The sequence below is a fragment of the Sturnira hondurensis genome, unplaced genomic scaffold (assembly GCF_014824575.4).
Source record: "Sturnira hondurensis isolate 20B ecotype Veracruz unplaced genomic scaffold, ASM1482457v3 Scaffold0022542, whole genome shotgun sequence".
NCBI lineage: Eukaryota > Metazoa > Chordata > Mammalia > Chiroptera > Phyllostomidae > Sturnira > Sturnira hondurensis.
The window spans coordinates 1,582,909-1,601,375 of record NW_028095173.1 but is presented as its reverse complement, the minus strand read 5'-3'; the positions used below and the strand labels follow the sequence as shown (position 1 = coordinate 1,601,375).

Here is an 18,467-nt window from a genome sequence, read left to right as displayed (position 1 = left end):
CAGTGCACATTCCCCACTCCCTTACCCCAAAAGGATCTTGAACACGGTATTGTCAGAGTTATTTTAATTTGATCTACATGCCCCTTTGCAGTAGGAAACCCCTTATAGAAATCCCAGATCCTCATCTCGGAGTTTCTCCTTGAGCCAGGGGAGCACTTGGAAGAGGTTGATGTGAAAGTCTCGGGCGTGAGCAGGTACCTGGTGCTGCGACCTCTTGTCTTTGCAGACATCCACTACACCCCAGCTGATCACACCAACCTGGAAAGGGCAAGGGGGTTGCCACTGATCGTTTGGTAGAATTCCTTCCTCATCCCAGGAAGCAAAACTACTCCCAAGTACATCTGCACTGACCTGGTGGAGTTAGACTAGTGACCCAGCTCGGTCCTGTCCTCTGCAGCACCCAGGCCAGACACACAGTCCTGAGCCAGTCAATCCAGAGGGTAGCCCCAAAGTGAAATGGGCTCTGCCCTCCCCTTTCTAGCCACGTCTGTTTGACTTTACTGCTTTGGGGCCTGTGCTGACCACTTGGCGTCTCCCCGCTGGGGAGACTCCCTTGAATGAAGGGAAAGGGGAGACTCACTTGAATGAAGCGGCTCCTCTTGTGAATAATCAGGGGACCACCAGAATCACCTACAGGAGAAGAGAAGCTGTAGGGAAAGACTCTTGGACCTCAGGAACTTGAAGCACAATCAAAGAGCCTTTTCTTACCTTTGCAAGTGTTGGGATCAGCATAAGGGTTCACCCCTCCAGTGCATAGGAACCTGGGGGTGACCACCTCATAGATGTCCTTGACTTTCTCGTAGCCTGGGGCCTTTTGAGCATCTCTCTCACATGCATCTTTCTGAAGGTGAGGTAGGAAGCATGGAGGAGCGGATAAACAAGGTTTGCTTAGGGAGTGTTAAAGGCAGGGGTGTCCAACCTGCGGGCTGCATGCCGCTCAGGATGGCTGTGAGTACAGCCCAGCGCAACATAGTAAGTTTACTTAAAACGAGATATTTTTGTTGTGTGATTATCTGTCACAATGCATTTAGCGTATGGCCTGGGACAACTCTTCCAGTGTGGCCCAGAGTTGCCAAAAGGTTGGATACCCCTGGTACAGGAACTCCTTAGGATCCCACAATTCTTACCCTATCCCCATTCTTGATGTAGACCTCCTTCCGAGTCAGCATCTTCTTCCCATCCTTGACCAACTCAGATACAAACAGAGCTTTGATATCCTTTGCAGGGAGCAGCTCTTCCACTGGGCAGATAGACGGGATCATTTCAGCACTCCCTCCCCACCCCCAGTCTCAGCAAATGTCCCTCAGCCCCTCCATGTGAGTTAGGGGCTTAGTGATTATCTACTGCCGCAGCCCCCGTGCCCCTTGTCTTGGACTTGCACCCTGGTGCTCTCCCTGAGCGTGTCTTACTCTGCTGCTGGCAGGTGGTTGACAGCGGAAGCCTCAAAGCTTGATTTGTCCCCTCGGTGCAAGGGAGACAGATGGGCCTGTTGAGAGATGGGGAAATTCAGGGTTGACACGCTGTACCTACCCAGTCTTCCTGCCCCACCTTTTTCTCAGGGAGCCACACCTGAGAGTCTCACTAAACTTCAGCTTCATCTTGAGCTTGATCAGGGCCACGTCATAGTCATAAAATTCAGCAATTCCTTCTGCTTTTTTCTTACTGATGTCGTACTTGGGATGAAATAGGACTTCTTCTATGTCCAAGTCCTGCCTTTTCCCTCCTAAGGTTGGAGGAGAGTGGGTACCTCTGGACCTCCCACTCTCTGTGGGCAGCCTCCCACCTTTGGCCCCACCGCATCCTACTGGCTCAGTGTGCAAAGGAAGGGACTGCATGGAGGGCAAGTGGGCTGTGGGCTCTTGAAGTGGGACGTGTTAGGCGGAAGATGGAGCTGAGAATTGATTCTTGTCACCCTTACCCACATTGACCTTGATGGAGTGTAACTGGTCATCCACTGTGAAACAGTGTGCCGCCGTCAGCACAAAGTACTCCGACACCACGGCCCCCATGCAGTTCTCGTGTCCCTTTGAGGGGCGCTGGGAACAGAATGCAGAGGGAGGAGCTCCACTCTCAGAGACACCACACTCTAGCATGGGAAATTTACCCACACTTCACCTTGACCTCAGCTCCCAGAAGTCCCCACCACCGGAACACTGCTTACAGTGACGGAGATCTTGGCCTGCCATGGTTGCTTGTGGTAATCAGTGCCTTTCCTGTGCTCCCAAACCATGCCACAGAGACCCAGAGTCCGGGTTTCATCTGGCAAAAAAAGAATGTGCTGAAAGCTGGGACACCATTCCAAATAGCACCAGTTAGGGAGGGATACCTACATGTCCATGGGGAGCGGAGGCCCATAAGGAGGAAAGGAAAGGAAAGGGCATTTGTTTACTTATGATGAAGACAAGAAATCACTGGTACAATGACAACAATTTGAGGCTAAGATTGGAGACCTGGCTAATTTCAGGCCCAACTCTAGCTGGCTTGCTCTCCTCTGACATCCTTCAGCTGCCATTTGCACATCTGTAAAATGGGACTGGAGAAGGGTCTCTGACATCTTTTGGAGCTCCATGCCTCCAAGATCAGGACGTGGGCAGTGTCAGGAAACAATAATGACACTCAGGTAGAAAGTCCTCAGAAATGAGGACAGCCTTCCAGACTGCCATAGCTTTGGGAGGAGGAGAAAGATGATGAGTGACCTTGAGGAGCTTGGGGAGAGCTGAGTTTCCTGACCGTCTTACACTATTCTGATATCTTCCTACCAAGCATTTGGATGAAAACATCTTCCAGGTTTTCCATGTCCTTGACTTTGAACACATGTTGCTCTTTATCTTTCTTGGAAGCCAAAGCATTGATGTTCTCTTGGTTCACCAGAGGCCCAACCCCAAACACATAGATATCTGAGGAAGAAAAGGCGAGGGTGAGGGTCCAGACCCCAGGGTGCAGGAACTGAAAGCAGGGTGCTGGGTCCTGGGTAGTCAAACTTACCCAGGTACTCTTCCCTTGGGTTTTTGCGATCCCTGCCAATGTCCAGCAAGGCCCGGATATCATGAATGACAGGAACTGGGTCCCCACCCATGTTGTGCAAGCCTACAGAAGAGATGGACCATGAGCAGGGAGGCAAGGAGGAGGGTCAAGGAAGATAAATTGGCTAGAAATAATGACATATGGCCAGTTAAGCAGGTTGGCAAGGACATAGAAGTGATAGATCATGCAGAGTCCCCCATTGCAAAGTGTCACAGAAAAGATCAACGTGGTTGAGGCCCATTGCTGCCCAGGGCCCCCCCATGAGTCACTGTTAGGTGTGGACTGAAGGGCCACATACTGGTGTGAAAGGTTGGGAGTCAGGCAGAAGAAGGGGCCTTTCTGACCGTCAGTCATGAGAATGATGACATGGCGGGTGCGGTTCCAGCCTTCCGGGGGGTTGTTCTCTTCCCGGCTCATCATGCTATACACGGCCTGGAGGGCCTTCTTAGTGTTGGTTCCCGTCTTCAACTTGTGGTCTGTGGAAAGGAAGGAGTTTGTCACCTCACCTGCCCTTCCAAGACATTCTTGAAACCCAGAGGCCTGTCCAGCAATAGATTCCACATTTTCCAACTTTTTTACTTGTCATCCCTCTGACTTCCCTTTGACCACAAAGTGACCCTTTCAGCCCATGACAGGTTTCCACTAACCCTCGTTCCCCACTGACCTTATGCCGTCCAACTCTGCATTACAGAGTGGTCCTCCCTGGGCCCCCGGGGTGGTCTCGTACTATACTCTGAACCTTCTGATCTCTCTGACCCTGACAGTGAACCTCCCACCATTCCCTTCCCTGACTTCTGACCTTCATAGCTGATTTTGTTGAGCTTCTCTGTGACCCAGTCTGCGTTGCTGCTCTCTGCTTGGGACACTCTGATCAAAACGTTGGTGTCTGTGGCATATGTCACTAGACCATATTTTGGCTTCACTCCGTAACTTGCCACCTGAGGGAAGTAAAGGATCATGGCATTGCTGGGACAGGGAAGGACGTAGTAAGAGACTCAAGGGTTGACTGATCACTCTGAAGTTTGTCGGGGAGTCTGAGCTAAAGGTCAAGAAAGTGCTTTCAAGTAAAAGGGAAGGAGAGCCTGGATGTTTCTGGAACCCTGTGTCTCAGAGGGGCGGGGGACATGAGGAAGCCAGCCCTGGCACGGCAGTGAGATTCATTCAGGGGGAGCGGCTTCACCTTCTCAATGAAGTCTCTAAGACAATTCTTGGCCCCTGTAAAGTTGCGTGCCCCGATGCTGTCTGACCCGTCCAGCACAAGATAGATGTTCATGGAGCCCGAGGGATCCAGGACGATCTTCCTCTTCTGTTGTTCCCCTGGGTGCCATCAGAGACACTCAGGCTCAGTGTGCATGGTTCTCCTGCCCACTCTCCCCCAGCTGGTCCCCTGCCCCATCTCCCACTCTGTCCAACCTGGGCTGTGCCCGTCCTCAGCATCGACTCCTTCTATCGTCTCTGTCAGGGAAGACAGGAAGGCTTCGGCCACCTCTCCAGGGGTATCGTACATAAAGGAGTCTGGCAGAGGTCAGAAATCAGGTCAAATGTCTGGGAGGGTCAGGAACACAGGGACCAGAGAGACAGGGGATGGTGGGTTTCCAGAGTGGAAGAGCTCAAAAGTGAGGAAGTTCTGCAGCGAGGTTTAGAAGTGGAAGGAGCTGGGTTAAGGGGAAAGAAGACAGTGCCCTGTTACGGGGGTTGAGGATAAGAGAGCAAGATCTGACCTGAGGGCATAGGTCAAGGGTCACCTTGGCAAGAAGGCTCTGTTCCACTCCAAGAGCCACCTTCCTGGCATGTTCGCCGCTGGGAGCCACGTAGGGTGAGCCCCCGGCTACAGTAGTAGGTGACACTGTCTTCAAGGCGGTACTGGCTGCCCACCTTCCTTGTGCCAATGGGGATGCCCGGGTTGGGGCAGTACCCCGCTGCAGAGGCATGAAACAAAGAGGTGAGGGCCAGAGCCAAAGGCCAGGAGGGCAAGAGAGAACACAGGAGTTATGGCACCACTTCCTCAGGCTGCAGAGTAGTCAGGGAGAGGCCACCATCATGGGGGGAAGTGATGCCTCTCACCTCCGTTGTCACAGATAGCTGTTTGCCCATCCCACCGACCAGTCACTTGGCAGCTGCGGTTGGCAGAGCCCCGGAGAGTGTAACCGTCGTAGCAGTGGAAAGAGATCTCGTCACTCAGATTGTAGTAGGGGGCCCGGGGCCAGTACTCCCCATTCTCAAAGTCCTGTGGTCTTGGACAACGAATTGCTTTGAGGGAGAGAGACAGGCAGAATTTACTGAGAGAGAAGAGCTGTCCTTCAGAGTATCCCTTCTGGTCTTGAGGTCCCTGTCGCTGAGTAAAAGCACCTTCTTGGTCGCAGGGGAGCAGGGTCCTCAACCCATGGGGAGTCCTGCTGCTCCTCCCTTCCCATTCCTGAGTGTTCTGCTAACTGCCAGGGCTGCCTGGTAGTGGGTAGATGCTGAGTGAGCTCCCCGCCCTCCTTCTTCCTCTCTCCTTCCCACCTCCAAACCCATACAGCCCCTACATTTGCTCAGCCCCGCTTGTTAGCCTGCCTGGTCTCAACACACTCTAATCTTACACTAGTCTGGACCTTGGCCACCACCTGCTGTAGCCCTCTACTAGCCCATACCCACCCTCACTGCCCTCCAACCTCTGCATTCTGCCTTTTTGACAATCTTTTGGTCTTGGGTCCGTAGGGTGCTCCAGGACCCTGTGGATCTGCAGGTGCGAAGCTGCACAGGGTATGGGTAGAAGCCAGATGGACACATGTACTCCAGTGCCTGGCCCTCCTTGAGAAGCCGGAAGGAGCCACCTTTGATCTCTACTCCCTCCAGAGAGCAGGAGCCATGAGGCTCAGGCACCAGCAATGGCGTCGCACCCACACCTAAAGAAACAGACTGGTGAACCTGGCCTGACAAGGCCAAGGAGGGATTCTGGGGACAGCAGGAACAGGGGCAGTGACCCTGGCTTACCTCCAGATAAGAGGTGCAGGACCAAGGGTACCAGGCAGAGCCAGGAGCTGAGACTGCTCCACATGGCCGTGGAAGGCAGGAGAGAGGCTGGGGCTGGAGGCAGAATGGCCTTCCCCAGCCTGTGCTGTGTGTCCGCTTGGCCCAGTGTCCAAGCAGAAACTGCAGACCCAGGCCAGGTCATATTCCCTTGCCCTGCCACTAACAGCCTCTAGCCTTTTATGCAATCGGAATGCTGGCACCTGTGGCTCACCCTGTCAGCCCTGCCCACACCACTTTCCGGAATGTCCAAGCGGGAGGGCCCCCGAGCTGCCAGTCAAGGAAATAGAAACTGCACAAGCCCCACCCTTTGCTGCCCAAGGTCTAGAGCTCTCCCCTTCAACAGCTCCTCTTGGCCACAGTTCTCCCCGACAAGCCCAAACTGCCCACCTAAGGGGCCAGAAATAAGCCCCAGCTGGCTTGTTTGGGTCCGTAGAGTTGTCTGTGTTATAGAGCAGAGTCCCTGTTTGTCCAGCAGGGTCTCTGACCTGCCTCCTGCGATTCCTGGAATCATTCCTGCCTTCCCCACCCCCCACCTCAGGCAGAGGCACAGACAGATGTGGAAATCACTGATTTTTATTAATTTCATAACTGGGAAATTCCACATGAAAGTGAAAGGAGAATGAGTCACATAAAGCAGAGGGTGGGCCGGGCACTGTCCCGGGATCCTGGAGGCTGGACTTACTCAGCAAGGAATGAGGATGGATCCCAGGACATGAAGGCAGACATTTAGAGGTAGGACATGGGAGAGATGGCAGGTTCTGCAGGACAGCAAAAGGGTCAGTGGGCATGATTACAGGGGCAAAAATTTCAGGACGCCTTCCAGGTGCTGCCTCAGCCAGGGCTGCAAGCGGAAGAGATTGATGTGGAAATCACGCGGCGGTGGGACTTTGCCTCTGGGGGCTCTCTTGCGGGAGTTTTTATCAGAGTTGCCACAGGGGTTGTAGAGACCCCAGCTCACCAGGCCTACCTGAAAGAGAGAATGGGACAGGAGACGGCCACAGCCCCAGACCCAAGCCCCAGCCTCCCTGGTTCCTTCGAAGGCCTCCCTCGCCCCACAACAAGGTGATTCTGTGATCCCAGTCCTACAAGTGTCCCCCTTCTCCTCACCTGAAAAAACCTGAATTTCCGTTCAAGGAAAACTGCTCCCCCAGATTCTCCTGCAGAAAGAAGGGACAAGAGACTGTCATCCTGACTGTCGCCTTGTTAACCTGTCATCAGGGCAGTGCACCCAAGTCCTCCCCACAGGTGGCCTTCCCCAGGCATCCAGGCTCTGGGGTGGGGGGTAGGGGGAGCCACTCACCCCTGCAGGGGTGCTCGTCTTCCCCAGTCCCACTGCATAGGAACTGGTCTGTCACCACCTCCCTGACGTCTGTCAAGTTGGGGAACATGTTTTTTTCTTGGGAGATGACCTTAGTACAGCTTTCCCACTGCAGGGGGAGTGGAACAAGAGAAAAGGGTGGAATGAGCAGGCCCAGGGGACACCTGGGAGTTCAGCTAGACCTGGGAGGAGGGGTGACTGGGGGTGAGATGCCGAAAGCAGCCAGAGCTGAAGGAGGCAGAGAGACATTCTGGGTGACGTCCGGGGGACTCCCATCCCCCCAGAGAATCCCAGACCTGAGACTCTCACCTCTGCCCCTGTCTTGAGGTTAACATTCAGTTTGTCTCCATTCAAGGCCACAAAATGAGCAGGAACACTCAGTGTGTTGAGAAGTAAGCTCTCTGCAGTCAAGGAGAAGGGGAGGTTGGTGCTGGTCCCTTTACCCAGCACCCAGGCTCCTGACTTGGGGATGGGAGCACAGCCTATGTTATCACCCTCAAGTTTTGGTCCCAGCTCCTCAGGCACCTGGAGTCGCAGCACTCACCATGATCTCGGCAGGTCATGCCTGGGGGTCTCCGCAGAGCCAGATTGGCCCCTACCGTACAGGGAAGGCAGATGGGCCTGGGGAGAAGGGTGGGGGTCATAGAGGCTCGCCCTTGGCGCCCCCTCCTCCAGGGCTCCCCAGAGTGCTGCATCCCAGATGCCGGAACCTGGCATGGGTGGACATCTTCACTTTCTGGGCCAGCTTCAGCAGGGCAATGTCATCGCCATAGAACTCCAGGATTCCCTGATGCTTCTTGGCAAAGACATCGAACCCAGGGGCGATCACCACATTCTCAATTTCGAAGTCTTTGCCTAAATGGGAGTTGGGATCCCCTGGGAACAATATGGCAGATTAGGCTAGGCCGGGGGTCCTGAAGGAGCCAGAGGCTAGGGACAAGTGGTGGGAGCTCTGGCCACAGGGTCAGGAGCCTGGTGGGGGCCCTGCCTTACCCACGGTGACCCTCCACAGGGAACGGTCCTGGTTGGCCTTGCGGAAGCAGTGAGCCGCTGTCAGGACCCACTGGTCTGAGATGAGGGATCCTCGGCAGGTCTCTAGGCTCCTGGGCTGCGGGGAATAGATGATCCTCAGGCACTGCTGTGTCTCTGGCCCGTGGCCACTTTCACCTCTGAGACCCAAGCCCAACCCTCCTTCCTGGTACCTTGATAGTGACATGCCAGGGTGTCCTTTCCTGGGCAGAGGCATTAGCTGACATGTTCCCCACCCCACATATGGTGTCTGTGAGCTGAGAGACATCTGTGGGTGTGAGGAGCAGATGGGGAAGGAGGCAGGTGAGGGGCACTGTGAACAGGTTCCCAAACTGGACCCCTAGCTGGCTCCTCTCCACCTTCTCTACTCTGGAGAGTACGAACGAAGCTCACTCACCCAGCATGTGCTCAAAGACCTGGTACAGAGCCTTTGTGTCCTGCAGAATGAAGGCATGCCTCTCACCATCCTTCTTGGACCCCAGCTGATTCAGTTCTCTCCAGTCCACATCCAGTTTGCCCACCCCGATGGCGTAGATGTCTGATGGGGAGGAGGAAATTAGCAGAATCTTGTGTCTAGGGGCGGGGCTACCCCATGAAACAGGAGGCTGTATTTAGAGCTCACTCTGTCCTACAAAGCCCCACGTGAGCCTCGCTTTCACCTTAAACTTGTCTGACTTTATTTCCTACCATTGCTCACCCTTCACTCTCTTCCAGCCACAGCTTTTGTGAAGTTCTTCAAATTTGTAGGCACGTGCGTACCTGAGGCCTTTTGCACTAGCTGTGCCTCTGCTGGTTCCTCCTCCCCAGATTTCTCACGTGGCTCACTTTCTTACCTTTTTAAGTCTTGACTCAAACATCACTATCTCAGGGGGGCCTTCCCTGGCCTCACTGTCTAAGACTGAAGTGTCCCAGGCTCCTCCATTCCCTGCTTGCTTCATGTTGTACCTTAGTCCACGTTGCACCACCTACCAGGCCCTGTGGATTGCTGATTTCCCTTGTTTGATGCCAACAGTGGGTAGAAATGTTTCTCCCAAAAAGATACATTCAAGTCCTCACCCCCAGTATTGTGAATGGGACCCTACTTGGAAATAGGGTGTTTATGGATATGATCAAGATGAAGTCATCCCGGGTGTGGACTTGATCTGCTGTCCAGCGTCCTCACCAGGAGAGGGGAGTTTGAACGCAGACGCACAGGGAGGGTGCTGTGACAACAGAGAGGCTACGGGGAGGGGGGTGTGGAGGCGGAGGCAGAGACTGGGTTAGCCTGCCGTAGGCCAAGGAACACCTGCGCCCCCAGACGCTGGCAGAACCTCCAGAGAGAGCAGGACCCTGCTGACACCTTAATTTTGGACTTCTAGCCTCTTGAACATGAGAGAATGAATTTCGGTTGTTTCAAGCGACCCAAGTCTGTGCCATTTGTTGCACCAGCACTGGTTGACTAATACATTACCCCTGCAGAATGATATCCCCACGCAAGCAGGCATTTCTGGTTCTTTTGTTCACAGCTATGTTTAGAATGGTGCCTAGCCCCAGAGAGTCTCTCAGAAGTACTTTCAAATGACTAAACAAACAAGAACTCACAACCACAGCATGGAGGCAAAACTCCAGATCTAGTCTTCCTCTGGAAAACGTAGGCTCTGGGAGAGGGGCCTGGGGCCATCCCTCCCACTGGAGAGCCGGCCCACACGGCCGTCCAGGCGCAGCCTCCGAGTGGAAGTTTTAAAGAGGAACCTGTTTTCCACGGAGGGGAGGAGGGGCATGGCCCAGTGGGGGAGACAAAAAAGGCAGGACCAGGGGAAAGTGAAATTGGGGCCTCAAAACCAGCAGCCTTCCCTTATCTGGAGCGCTTCCTCTGAAATTCTTTTCTGGTCAAAGGTCAGTGCAATTTGTATTTAGTTCGAACCAGGGGAATTGTTTTTTTAGAGTCTGCAGCTGCCAAAGCTTTAGTTACTTATCTGTACTGCTACGGGAAGAAATGCCAGGGACAGTCCCCACAAGGAAGTCAGGGCCTTTTCTTCCTCGTGAGGTTCGTGGAACATAAAATGGTGGATGAGGATGACGATGATGGTGAAGATGTTGACTGCAGACACACGCTGCATCAGGCGACATCTGAGCGTTTGCCCTAATCGGCCTACAATGCCCTCTTCTTACAAGTGAAGAAACTGCCCACAGCCACAACCAATCAAAGATGAAACCATGGTGAGAAACATGGGTGGTTTGACTCCAGACTGTTCAACGTGACACTCAGGGGCCTTTACATGGAATGACACAGCTGGGGTGGAAGGACTCTCCCTAGAAAGATCCTGGAACCACTGGCTGAGCGTTTTGTGCCCCCTGCAGGGGCAGTACAGGCCGGGTTGGGGGTGGGGGCTCACCCAGATAGTCATTCCTCTTCTGGTTGATGTTCAAGACCTCTTTGATATTGTCAACAGCTCGCTTGGGAGAGCCCCCCATATTGGACTTTCCTAGAACAGGGAGGGAAAAGAATTGTTTGTCGGTGTGGATGTATCAGGACTCCCCACAGCCCTGGAGGGGTGGGGAGACATTCATCCTGGGAACCTCAGCTCTAACACGTCTTACCTGAATTTAACGGAAATTCTCTGTATTCCAGGCACTGAGCCAGGAAGTTCATTTACTTTATCTCATTTAATTCTTACAAAACCCCAGGAAGTGTGGGTATCCTTGTTTTGTAGACAAGAACATAGTCCCGATGGGCGACATAATGTGGACAAAGTCAAGATCAATGACAGAGCCCAGATCCACTACACAGTCGCCCTTGCCTCTGCTCCTTGCCCTCAACGCTCCAGAGCCACGCCCCACCCAGTTCACTCTGGGACACCTCCTAGGTGGTGACAATAACTAACATTTATAATCAAAAAGCACTTTTACATAAAGTACTTAAATTTCTCTTGATAAAAATTAGGTAAGAAAAGGAAGGCAGCTATTTTTATTATTGTCATCCTTGTCATTGCCGTTGTCACCTTTAACACTTCAGTGGAACCTTGATTCTCGAACCTAATTTGTTCCAGAAAACTGTCCATTAGTTCAAAAGCTGAATCTCCTTTGTTTACTGCCTGAGAGACACATGACTGATCACGTTGGTATCAGCACGAACGGGTTGTTGGGTAGAGAATCGAGACCCAAAGTTTTGTTAGACAACTGAGACATTTTTTCTGTGAACCAGAAAAAATGATTGAGAACAAATGGTCGAGAATCAAATTGTTCAAGAACCAAGACAGTTGAGAACCAAGGTTTGACTTTATTTCTATTTTTTAACACTATTTCTACTTTATAAATAAGAAACAGAGGCTCAAAATGGCAGAGAGAGAGTCCGAATGCTGGCCTTCTGGCCGCCATTGTGGTGCTCCTTCTACAGTGCCAGCCTCACCAGAAATAAGGACACTCACCATCTGTCAGAAGGATGATGACGTGCCGGATTTCCTGCCAGGCCACCGTGTTCATGCCAAGGCGTTGCATTTGGTTATTCATCATAATATAGACACTATTTAGGGCCTCATAGATGTTGGTCCCGGTTCCATTTTCATGATCTGGAATATGCGACGAGTTAGGAAGAAAGGAATCACCCTGTTTCCCCCCAACCACTGGAACCAAAATTATCCATTCGTTTAATAAACTCAGGCCTTGGATATCCAGATAGAGATTTGGAATCATTGCCTGTTCAGCCATTAAGAGCCACCCTTCCCTGTAGTAGTGCTCATTGATAACGCCAACCTAAGGCCACTCTAAAGTCCCCAGATGCAAAGGTGGAGTTTCCAAACACCTTGGACTGTGTTAGCATCTGCTGCCTGTACCCAGGTACTTTGCCATGACATAGAGACTATAGCAATGAGCCATGAAAACCAGACCATGTGATTCTGGCATCAGGGGGGCTGAGACACGCATGATGCACTAGACATGCAGAGCAATAGAGGAAGTCAGGAGTTGGTGGGAACTGGGACTCCCCCCGCCCATGAACCTGACTTGGAAACTTGAGGAAACAGAGCCCCAGAGCCCTGAGCCTTGAATGCTACCAGGAAGACCCCCGCTCTCTAACTGGTCCAGGTCTGTCTTCAGGAGACGTGTTCCCCTCTCCCTCCCACCACTTTCATTTGATGGCACCCATACCTTTATAGCTGATGTTGTCCAGACAGTGGATCACTTCAGTCACATCCCGGGAGTTTTCGTACAGAACAGACATGATGGTTTTCGGCTTTGATGCAAAGGTGATGATGGCGACACTGACATTGATCTCAAAGCTGAAGATCTGTAAAGGGAAATTAGAGGTGGCATAAAGGGCCCCCAAACCGAAGGGCTGCTGATAAGAGAGCAAGCCAAGGGCCCCGGGGGAGGCTGCGACCCTGGACTGACAAAGGCAAGGTCTGTGAGTAGACGCTTACTAAGCAATGGCCTGGAAGAACTCCCCAAACTGACATTCGTTGGCCATCTACTCTCTCTGAGAGTGTCTCTCCTCATTTAATCTTCACAACAACTCTGTGAGGGGAGCATCATAGTCCCCATTTAATAGATGAGGAGACTGGGGCTTTCTTACCCTGCCCCAGGTCACACGGCTCCTAAGAGGTAGAGGTAGGATTTGAACCTGTTGGTGCAACTCCGAGGCACCCAACAGTCGCATTTTGCAGCCTTGTGGTTTAATAAGTTACTTGACTTTAAGCCCAAAGACAGACTCTAAGGAGCACAGAAATTGCCTTCTTTAAATGTAGCTGGGACAGAGAGTCTCAATTATAATGGATACAAAGAGGCTCACTCCAAGACACATTATAATTAAAAGGCCAAAGGTTAAAGATAAAGAGAGACTCTTAAAAGCAGCAAGAGAAAAGTTAGTTACCAGATGGTTGCCAGATAGGAGCAGGGAGGAGGAGAATGGGTGAAGAGGTGAGGAGATTAAGTACAAACTGGCAGTTACAGAATAGCCATGGGGATGTAAAGTACAGTACAGGAAATAGAGTAGCCAAAGAACTTATAGCACGACCCATGGACATGCACAATGGTGGGGGGATTGCCTGAGGGAGTGGGGCTGCTGGGTGAAGGGGGAACAGGGCAAAAAAATCAGGATAATTATATAACAGCATAATCAATACAATGTATTTTAGAAAATAAAAATTAAAATGTAGCTGGGAAGAAAAACATACATCTACAAAAACTATTCTGAAAAGCATAATTATCAAGTAAAATATGGGCAATGAAACTAAATCATGGCTCCCAAACTCTTCTGTTCACGCATCTCATTAGTGAGGATGTTGTGAGCACACACCCCAATAAAGATATATATATTTATAAACTATACTCATATATTTATAAAGTGTATCACTATAAACACATACAAGATATTGAAATGCTTTCAAGTTACTAAATATTAAGTTACTGATTAATTTAAAATTATTTAACAGGGATACCATTATTTTTCTGCACATCCAGTGGATTAATTTGCATATACATCTGTGGAGACCACTGCTCTAGGTGATGAGGTACTAGAAACTAGGACCTCAGTCTTGCTCACCTTTGGTGTCCCCCAGCACTCAGCACCCAGCACCATCCCTGATATATGGTAGGTGATTATGGAATAAAAAAAATATGATCCTATAAATTGAACCTAAGATTCCTTCATGGCATGCATATAGTCTGAGAAGACTTGTTGAAGGAGGTGGGCTATGAGTGGGATTCTGAGGAGACAGAGAGAGACAGTGTGTGCAGGAAGACCTGCTCTGTGCCTAGGCTTCTATTGCCTGACCCTGTCCACCATGAGCGTGGTGCTGTTCTTGAAGATACTAAAGTCTTCTTCCTTCACACTCTGAGAGGCATCCAGGAGCAGGTAGAGGTTCAGGTGACCAGATCGCTGGATTTGGATTTTTCGGCCCACGCTTTCTGGCAGAAATGTAGAAGGGGAGAATTCAGATTTCCACCTCTGACCTGCTCTCTTGCCAGGGGGTTCAGGCCTCCCTACCTCCCCCCGCAGTCAGCTCAGCTCTCTGGGCCCACGAGAGGCCAAGCCTCCACCAGGCCTGCCCAGTAGTCTGCTGCCCTGCTGCAGGCACTCACCCTTCTTCTTCTGGGTGGGATTGGTGGATCCAAGCAGGTGGGACAAGGAGGTGCCCATGACAGGGGCCACATCCTCAGGGAAGTCGTAAGAGTAGGGTTCTATGGGAAGAGCCACTGGAGTCAGCCAGGGCTGGGGGGTTGGGTGCCCAAGAGTCTTGGGAAGTTCAGGAGGTCTACTCACGGCGGCAAATGGGCTCTGTTCCGCTCCAGACCCCACTGCCCTGGCACTCCCGTTCCGCAGACCCTGTCAGCACCAGGTTCGAGGAGCAGCGGTAGCTGACCTTGTCCCCAAGGCCAAATCGGGACCCTGTTCGCACCGAGCCCACCGAAATGCCTGGGTTGGGGCAGTGACTAGCTGCGAGTGAACAAAGGAACACGGAGGTATTCAGAGACCCACCTCCCTAATTTCTAGCCCTTCTTACCTGCCCTCTCCGTCCAGCTCTTCCTCTTCTCCAGCCCCTCGGAGCCTCTTTGGGCTCTTTGGGCTCCCGCTTGGGTGTAGAGAGAAAACTTTAAGGAGGGCCACGTGTTTGGAGCTCAGTGGCCTAGGTTGCAAACTAAAGCATCCCAGTCCCAGCCTAGGGACTCAGTTCACACCCATCCCAGAACCCTGGGGGAGATGACAGCAGAAAAGCCCTTCCACAGAGGACACTGGCACTTCCTAAACCATAAGAAGTCATCACTATATAGCCAGCAACATGGCTAAAAGTGAAAAGATGCATAATTCCAAGGGTTGGATAAGATGTGAGTCCACCAAACTTGATTACATCACTGGAATGTCCGTGAAATGCCTGCCAGCCTCAACTGAAACTAAATATGCCGACAGGAGCCCAGCAATTTCACTGCTAGATAATATGCTCAAGAGGAACGAGTGCATGAGAGTCATGCTAATAGAGCTCTCCTCATAACAGCCCCAAATTTAAAATAACCCAACTGTCCGTCAACAGCCTGCATAATTAAATTATAATATATTCATAGAGCAGAACTACAGAAGCAATAAAAATTAAACTGGATGCACAGAACAACATAGATAAATCTTGCAGGAAGAATGTTGAATAAAGGGAGCCAGATGCAAAAGAGCACATTCTGTGTAACTCCGTGCATGTGAGGGGTGAGAACAACTTCAAGTAACCCAGGGAGACTAAAGTCAGAGAGTGGTCACCTGTGGGAGGGGACAGGGGCCTCCTGGGGTGTTGGCCATGTTCTTTCCCTTAGGTGCTTATTACATGAGTGAATACACGTTTAAAAACTCATCAAGCTGAATATTTAAGATCTGTACTACATTTACGTTTGAATAAATGACTATTTGGCGGAGTCAAGGACCTCCGGGCCACCAGGGGAGGGAATGCTCCTGCTGTATCTCATGGATTCCATATCTTCTGTATTATGGGCTTAGAACTATGATCCAGGAAGCTCCCAAAACCCACAGGCAAATGTGACTCCAGGAAGCCCTGGGAGCCCATTCTGTCAAGCAGGGCCCTTCACCACTAACTGGGACAATAACTGTGCCAAAAGTGTATGTGGTACTTATCAGATTCCAAGGGCTGTTCTAGATGCTTACTAATATCAACTCACTTCACGCACATGACAACCTCATTTAACCTCTCTATGCCTCAGTTTTCATATCTGTAAAATGAGGCCCCCCCTTACTATCCCCATTTCACAGATGCGAAAACTGAGGCATAGAGAGGATAAATAACCTTTGTCAAAGTCAGAGCCAGACTTGGAACCCAACCTGGCTGCAGACGCAAGACACTTGAGCATGACACTCTCTCAGCATCTCTTCTGTCCCTGCCATCCCATGGAGCTTGAGGCACTTGGAAAAGCTGTATGGTGTGTGCAGCCTTTATGTTGAATCTGAAGCTTAGAACCAGCTGCCTTGGGCCAGGCTCCCTACAGGCCCGTGGTGTATGACCCATCTATCTCAATTTACCAGAGTCCAGGAATATTATTTTGGTACTAGAAACACCCCAGGGCTCTGTCCCCACAGAGACTCCCTGGGCACATCTGGCTCCAGGGTTCCTGGGAGGCCCAAGCTTCCATGCAGCCATCAGTCGGGCCACTCACCGCCATTGTCACACACGGCCGTCTCCCCATCCCACATGCCATTAGGGCGACACTGTCTCACAGGTGAGCCCCGCAGCACGAAGCCATCCTCACACTCGAAGTTCAGGTTGGCGCCCACGGGGTGGGACCCCAGCCGTGGTGTATACATGCCATTCTCGAAGGAAACAGGAGCTGGACAGCGAACAGCTGGAGAGAGAGGGGGATGGGGATATAGGGATGGACGGGTAACACCTGAGCTGTGCACCAAGTGGGTGATGTCACCAGTGGGTTCACCCACTGGCTGTCTGCATTTTAGGTTGATGCCTGTGAAGTTGCTCCTTTTGGCAATTGGGGGAACACTGGCGATTTCACACAGTTCAACCTAATACACTGATAAATAACCACTTCTCTCAGGCCCTCAGGGCCAAGGTCACCACAGCCCTTCCCCTGAGGTCCTCAGATGTCCCATAAGTGGGCACAACGGGGGCTCCAAGACCACCTACTTTCTGAATGGCCAGCATTACGCAATCAGCTGTTGAGTATTTTGAAAATCATCCCCAGCATTTAGCACCCCACAATCCCCACCAAAGCCTCCTTCCAATGCCCTGCTAAGATAAGCCAACATTTTCCCACTGTTTTGCAAAGCCCTATGGAAAAGCAGCTTTGCCATCTCTCCCACACCATCTAGTCAGGTTAAGCCTCAATCCCAGCAAATCCTAAATAGAAATTCTGAGCTAGCGGGGCACCCTGATGGAGGCCCACTGGGATCCTCACGTTTGCAGACTGCCTTTGTCACTGGGGCGGATCCCGGGGTCTGCCACCTTCCGTTGCTCAAGCACAGTCTGTATGCCGGGGATGGGTAACGGCCAGGGGGACAGGAGTAGATGAGGACACTCCCAGGGGCCCAGCCATGGCTGACGGTGAAATTGCCGCCGGAGATTTTCACATTTTGAGGGCAGGAGGGCACAGCTGCAGCCAAGCCTGTGGGCATGGGGACAAAACACTGAAATGGAGAAAGAAGGAAAGCACTATCCTAAACCCTGGGTTTGGAGATAAGAAAAGGAAAGCAAAAGACTGTTGCCAGCATAGAAGCTCATAGGGGCAGCAGCAGCCTGGCCCACAGACCCCACATCCTCTTCCCACCCTGCTCCTACCTGGAAACAGGAGCAGCACGCAGAGCAGAGCCATCAGTGAGCCCATGGCGTCCAGCTTTGGGCAGGAACAGGCAGCCAGTAGGAGAGGGAAAAGGTCATCTGACTTCCCAAAACGGAGAATTGACTCAGCAGCTGTTTCACTTGCAGCCAGAGAAGAAAACTAGGAACTGGGAAGGGGGGGATGGCCTCTTGCTGGTAGAAAACAGTCAGGGACTGGAGACAGAGCTGAGAGAGCGAAACATGTACCCTAATACAGCCATCCAGTAAGGGTGTGTCCAGCACAGCCTTTGCGTGCAGCTCCAGCTCCTCCCCCATACAAACACACACTCATGCACACACACCCTCGAGTGAATAATCTAAGGCATGCAAACCCACCAACCACCCAAGATATTGCAAAACCACTTATTTACACAAAGTTTCACTTTTCTTTCAGGTTTTGCCAAGTGAATTTTACTTTTTCTAAATTACATTTTATTGTTTATGCTACCATGGTTATCCCAATTTTCCCCCTTTGCCCCCCTCCACCAGCCCCCCTATTCCCTCAGGCAACCCCTACACCATTGTCCATGTCCGTGAGTTATGCGTGTATGTTCTTTGGCTCCTCTATTGCCTATGCTGTACTTTACATCACCATGGCTATTTCTGTAACTACCAATTTGTTCTTCTTAATCCCTTCACCTTCTTCATCCATTCCCTGACTCTCTCCCATCTGGCAACCATCACAATGTTCTACAATTTTGTGTCTGTTCTGCTTGTTTTTTTTTTATTTTGTTTTTCAGATTCAGTTGTTGATAGATATGTATTTATTGTCATTTTGTTGTTCA

General features: G+C 51.4%; 2 protein-coding genes across 2 annotated transcripts; both read right to left on the bottom strand.

The window, feature by feature from the left end:
• Nucleotides 1-49: 49 nt before the first annotated feature.
• CFB (complement factor B) lies at nt 50-6,399 on the bottom strand. Its single transcript, XM_037035672.1, has 18 exons — nt 6,001-6,399; nt 5,679-5,912; nt 5,089-5,274; nt 4,770-4,943; nt 4,438-4,539; nt 4,205-4,341; nt 3,824-3,962; nt 3,369-3,500; nt 2,986-3,087; nt 2,760-2,897; nt 2,162-2,259; nt 1,919-2,036; nt 1,570-1,723; nt 1,410-1,486; nt 1,128-1,240; nt 709-841; nt 581-630; nt 50-258 (listed from the first exon to the last, which is right to left on the bottom strand). Exons 1-18 carry the CDS (start codon nt 6,179-6,181, stop codon nt 103-105), a joined length of 2,424 nt encoding a protein of 807 aa, XP_036891567.1. The 5' UTR covers nt 6,182-6,399; the 3' UTR covers nt 50-102.
• A 195-nt stretch (nt 6,400-6,594) lies between these two features.
• Nucleotides 6,595-17,936, bottom strand: C2 (complement C2). The gene is made up of 18 exons (XM_037035673.1): nt 17,644-17,936; nt 17,264-17,470; nt 16,511-16,696; nt 14,625-14,798; nt 14,444-14,542; nt 14,136-14,269; nt 12,512-12,650; nt 11,794-11,934; nt 10,762-10,851; nt 8,784-8,924; nt 8,560-8,654; nt 8,351-8,465; nt 8,068-8,233; nt 7,902-7,978; nt 7,667-7,758; nt 7,340-7,466; nt 7,147-7,196; nt 6,595-7,006 (listed from the first exon to the last, which is right to left on the bottom strand). Exons 1-18 carry the CDS (start codon nt 17,687-17,689, stop codon nt 6,830-6,832), a joined length of 2,256 nt encoding a protein of 751 aa, XP_036891568.1. The 5' UTR covers nt 17,690-17,936; the 3' UTR covers nt 6,595-6,829.
• Nucleotides 17,937-18,467: the final 531 nt, after the last annotated feature.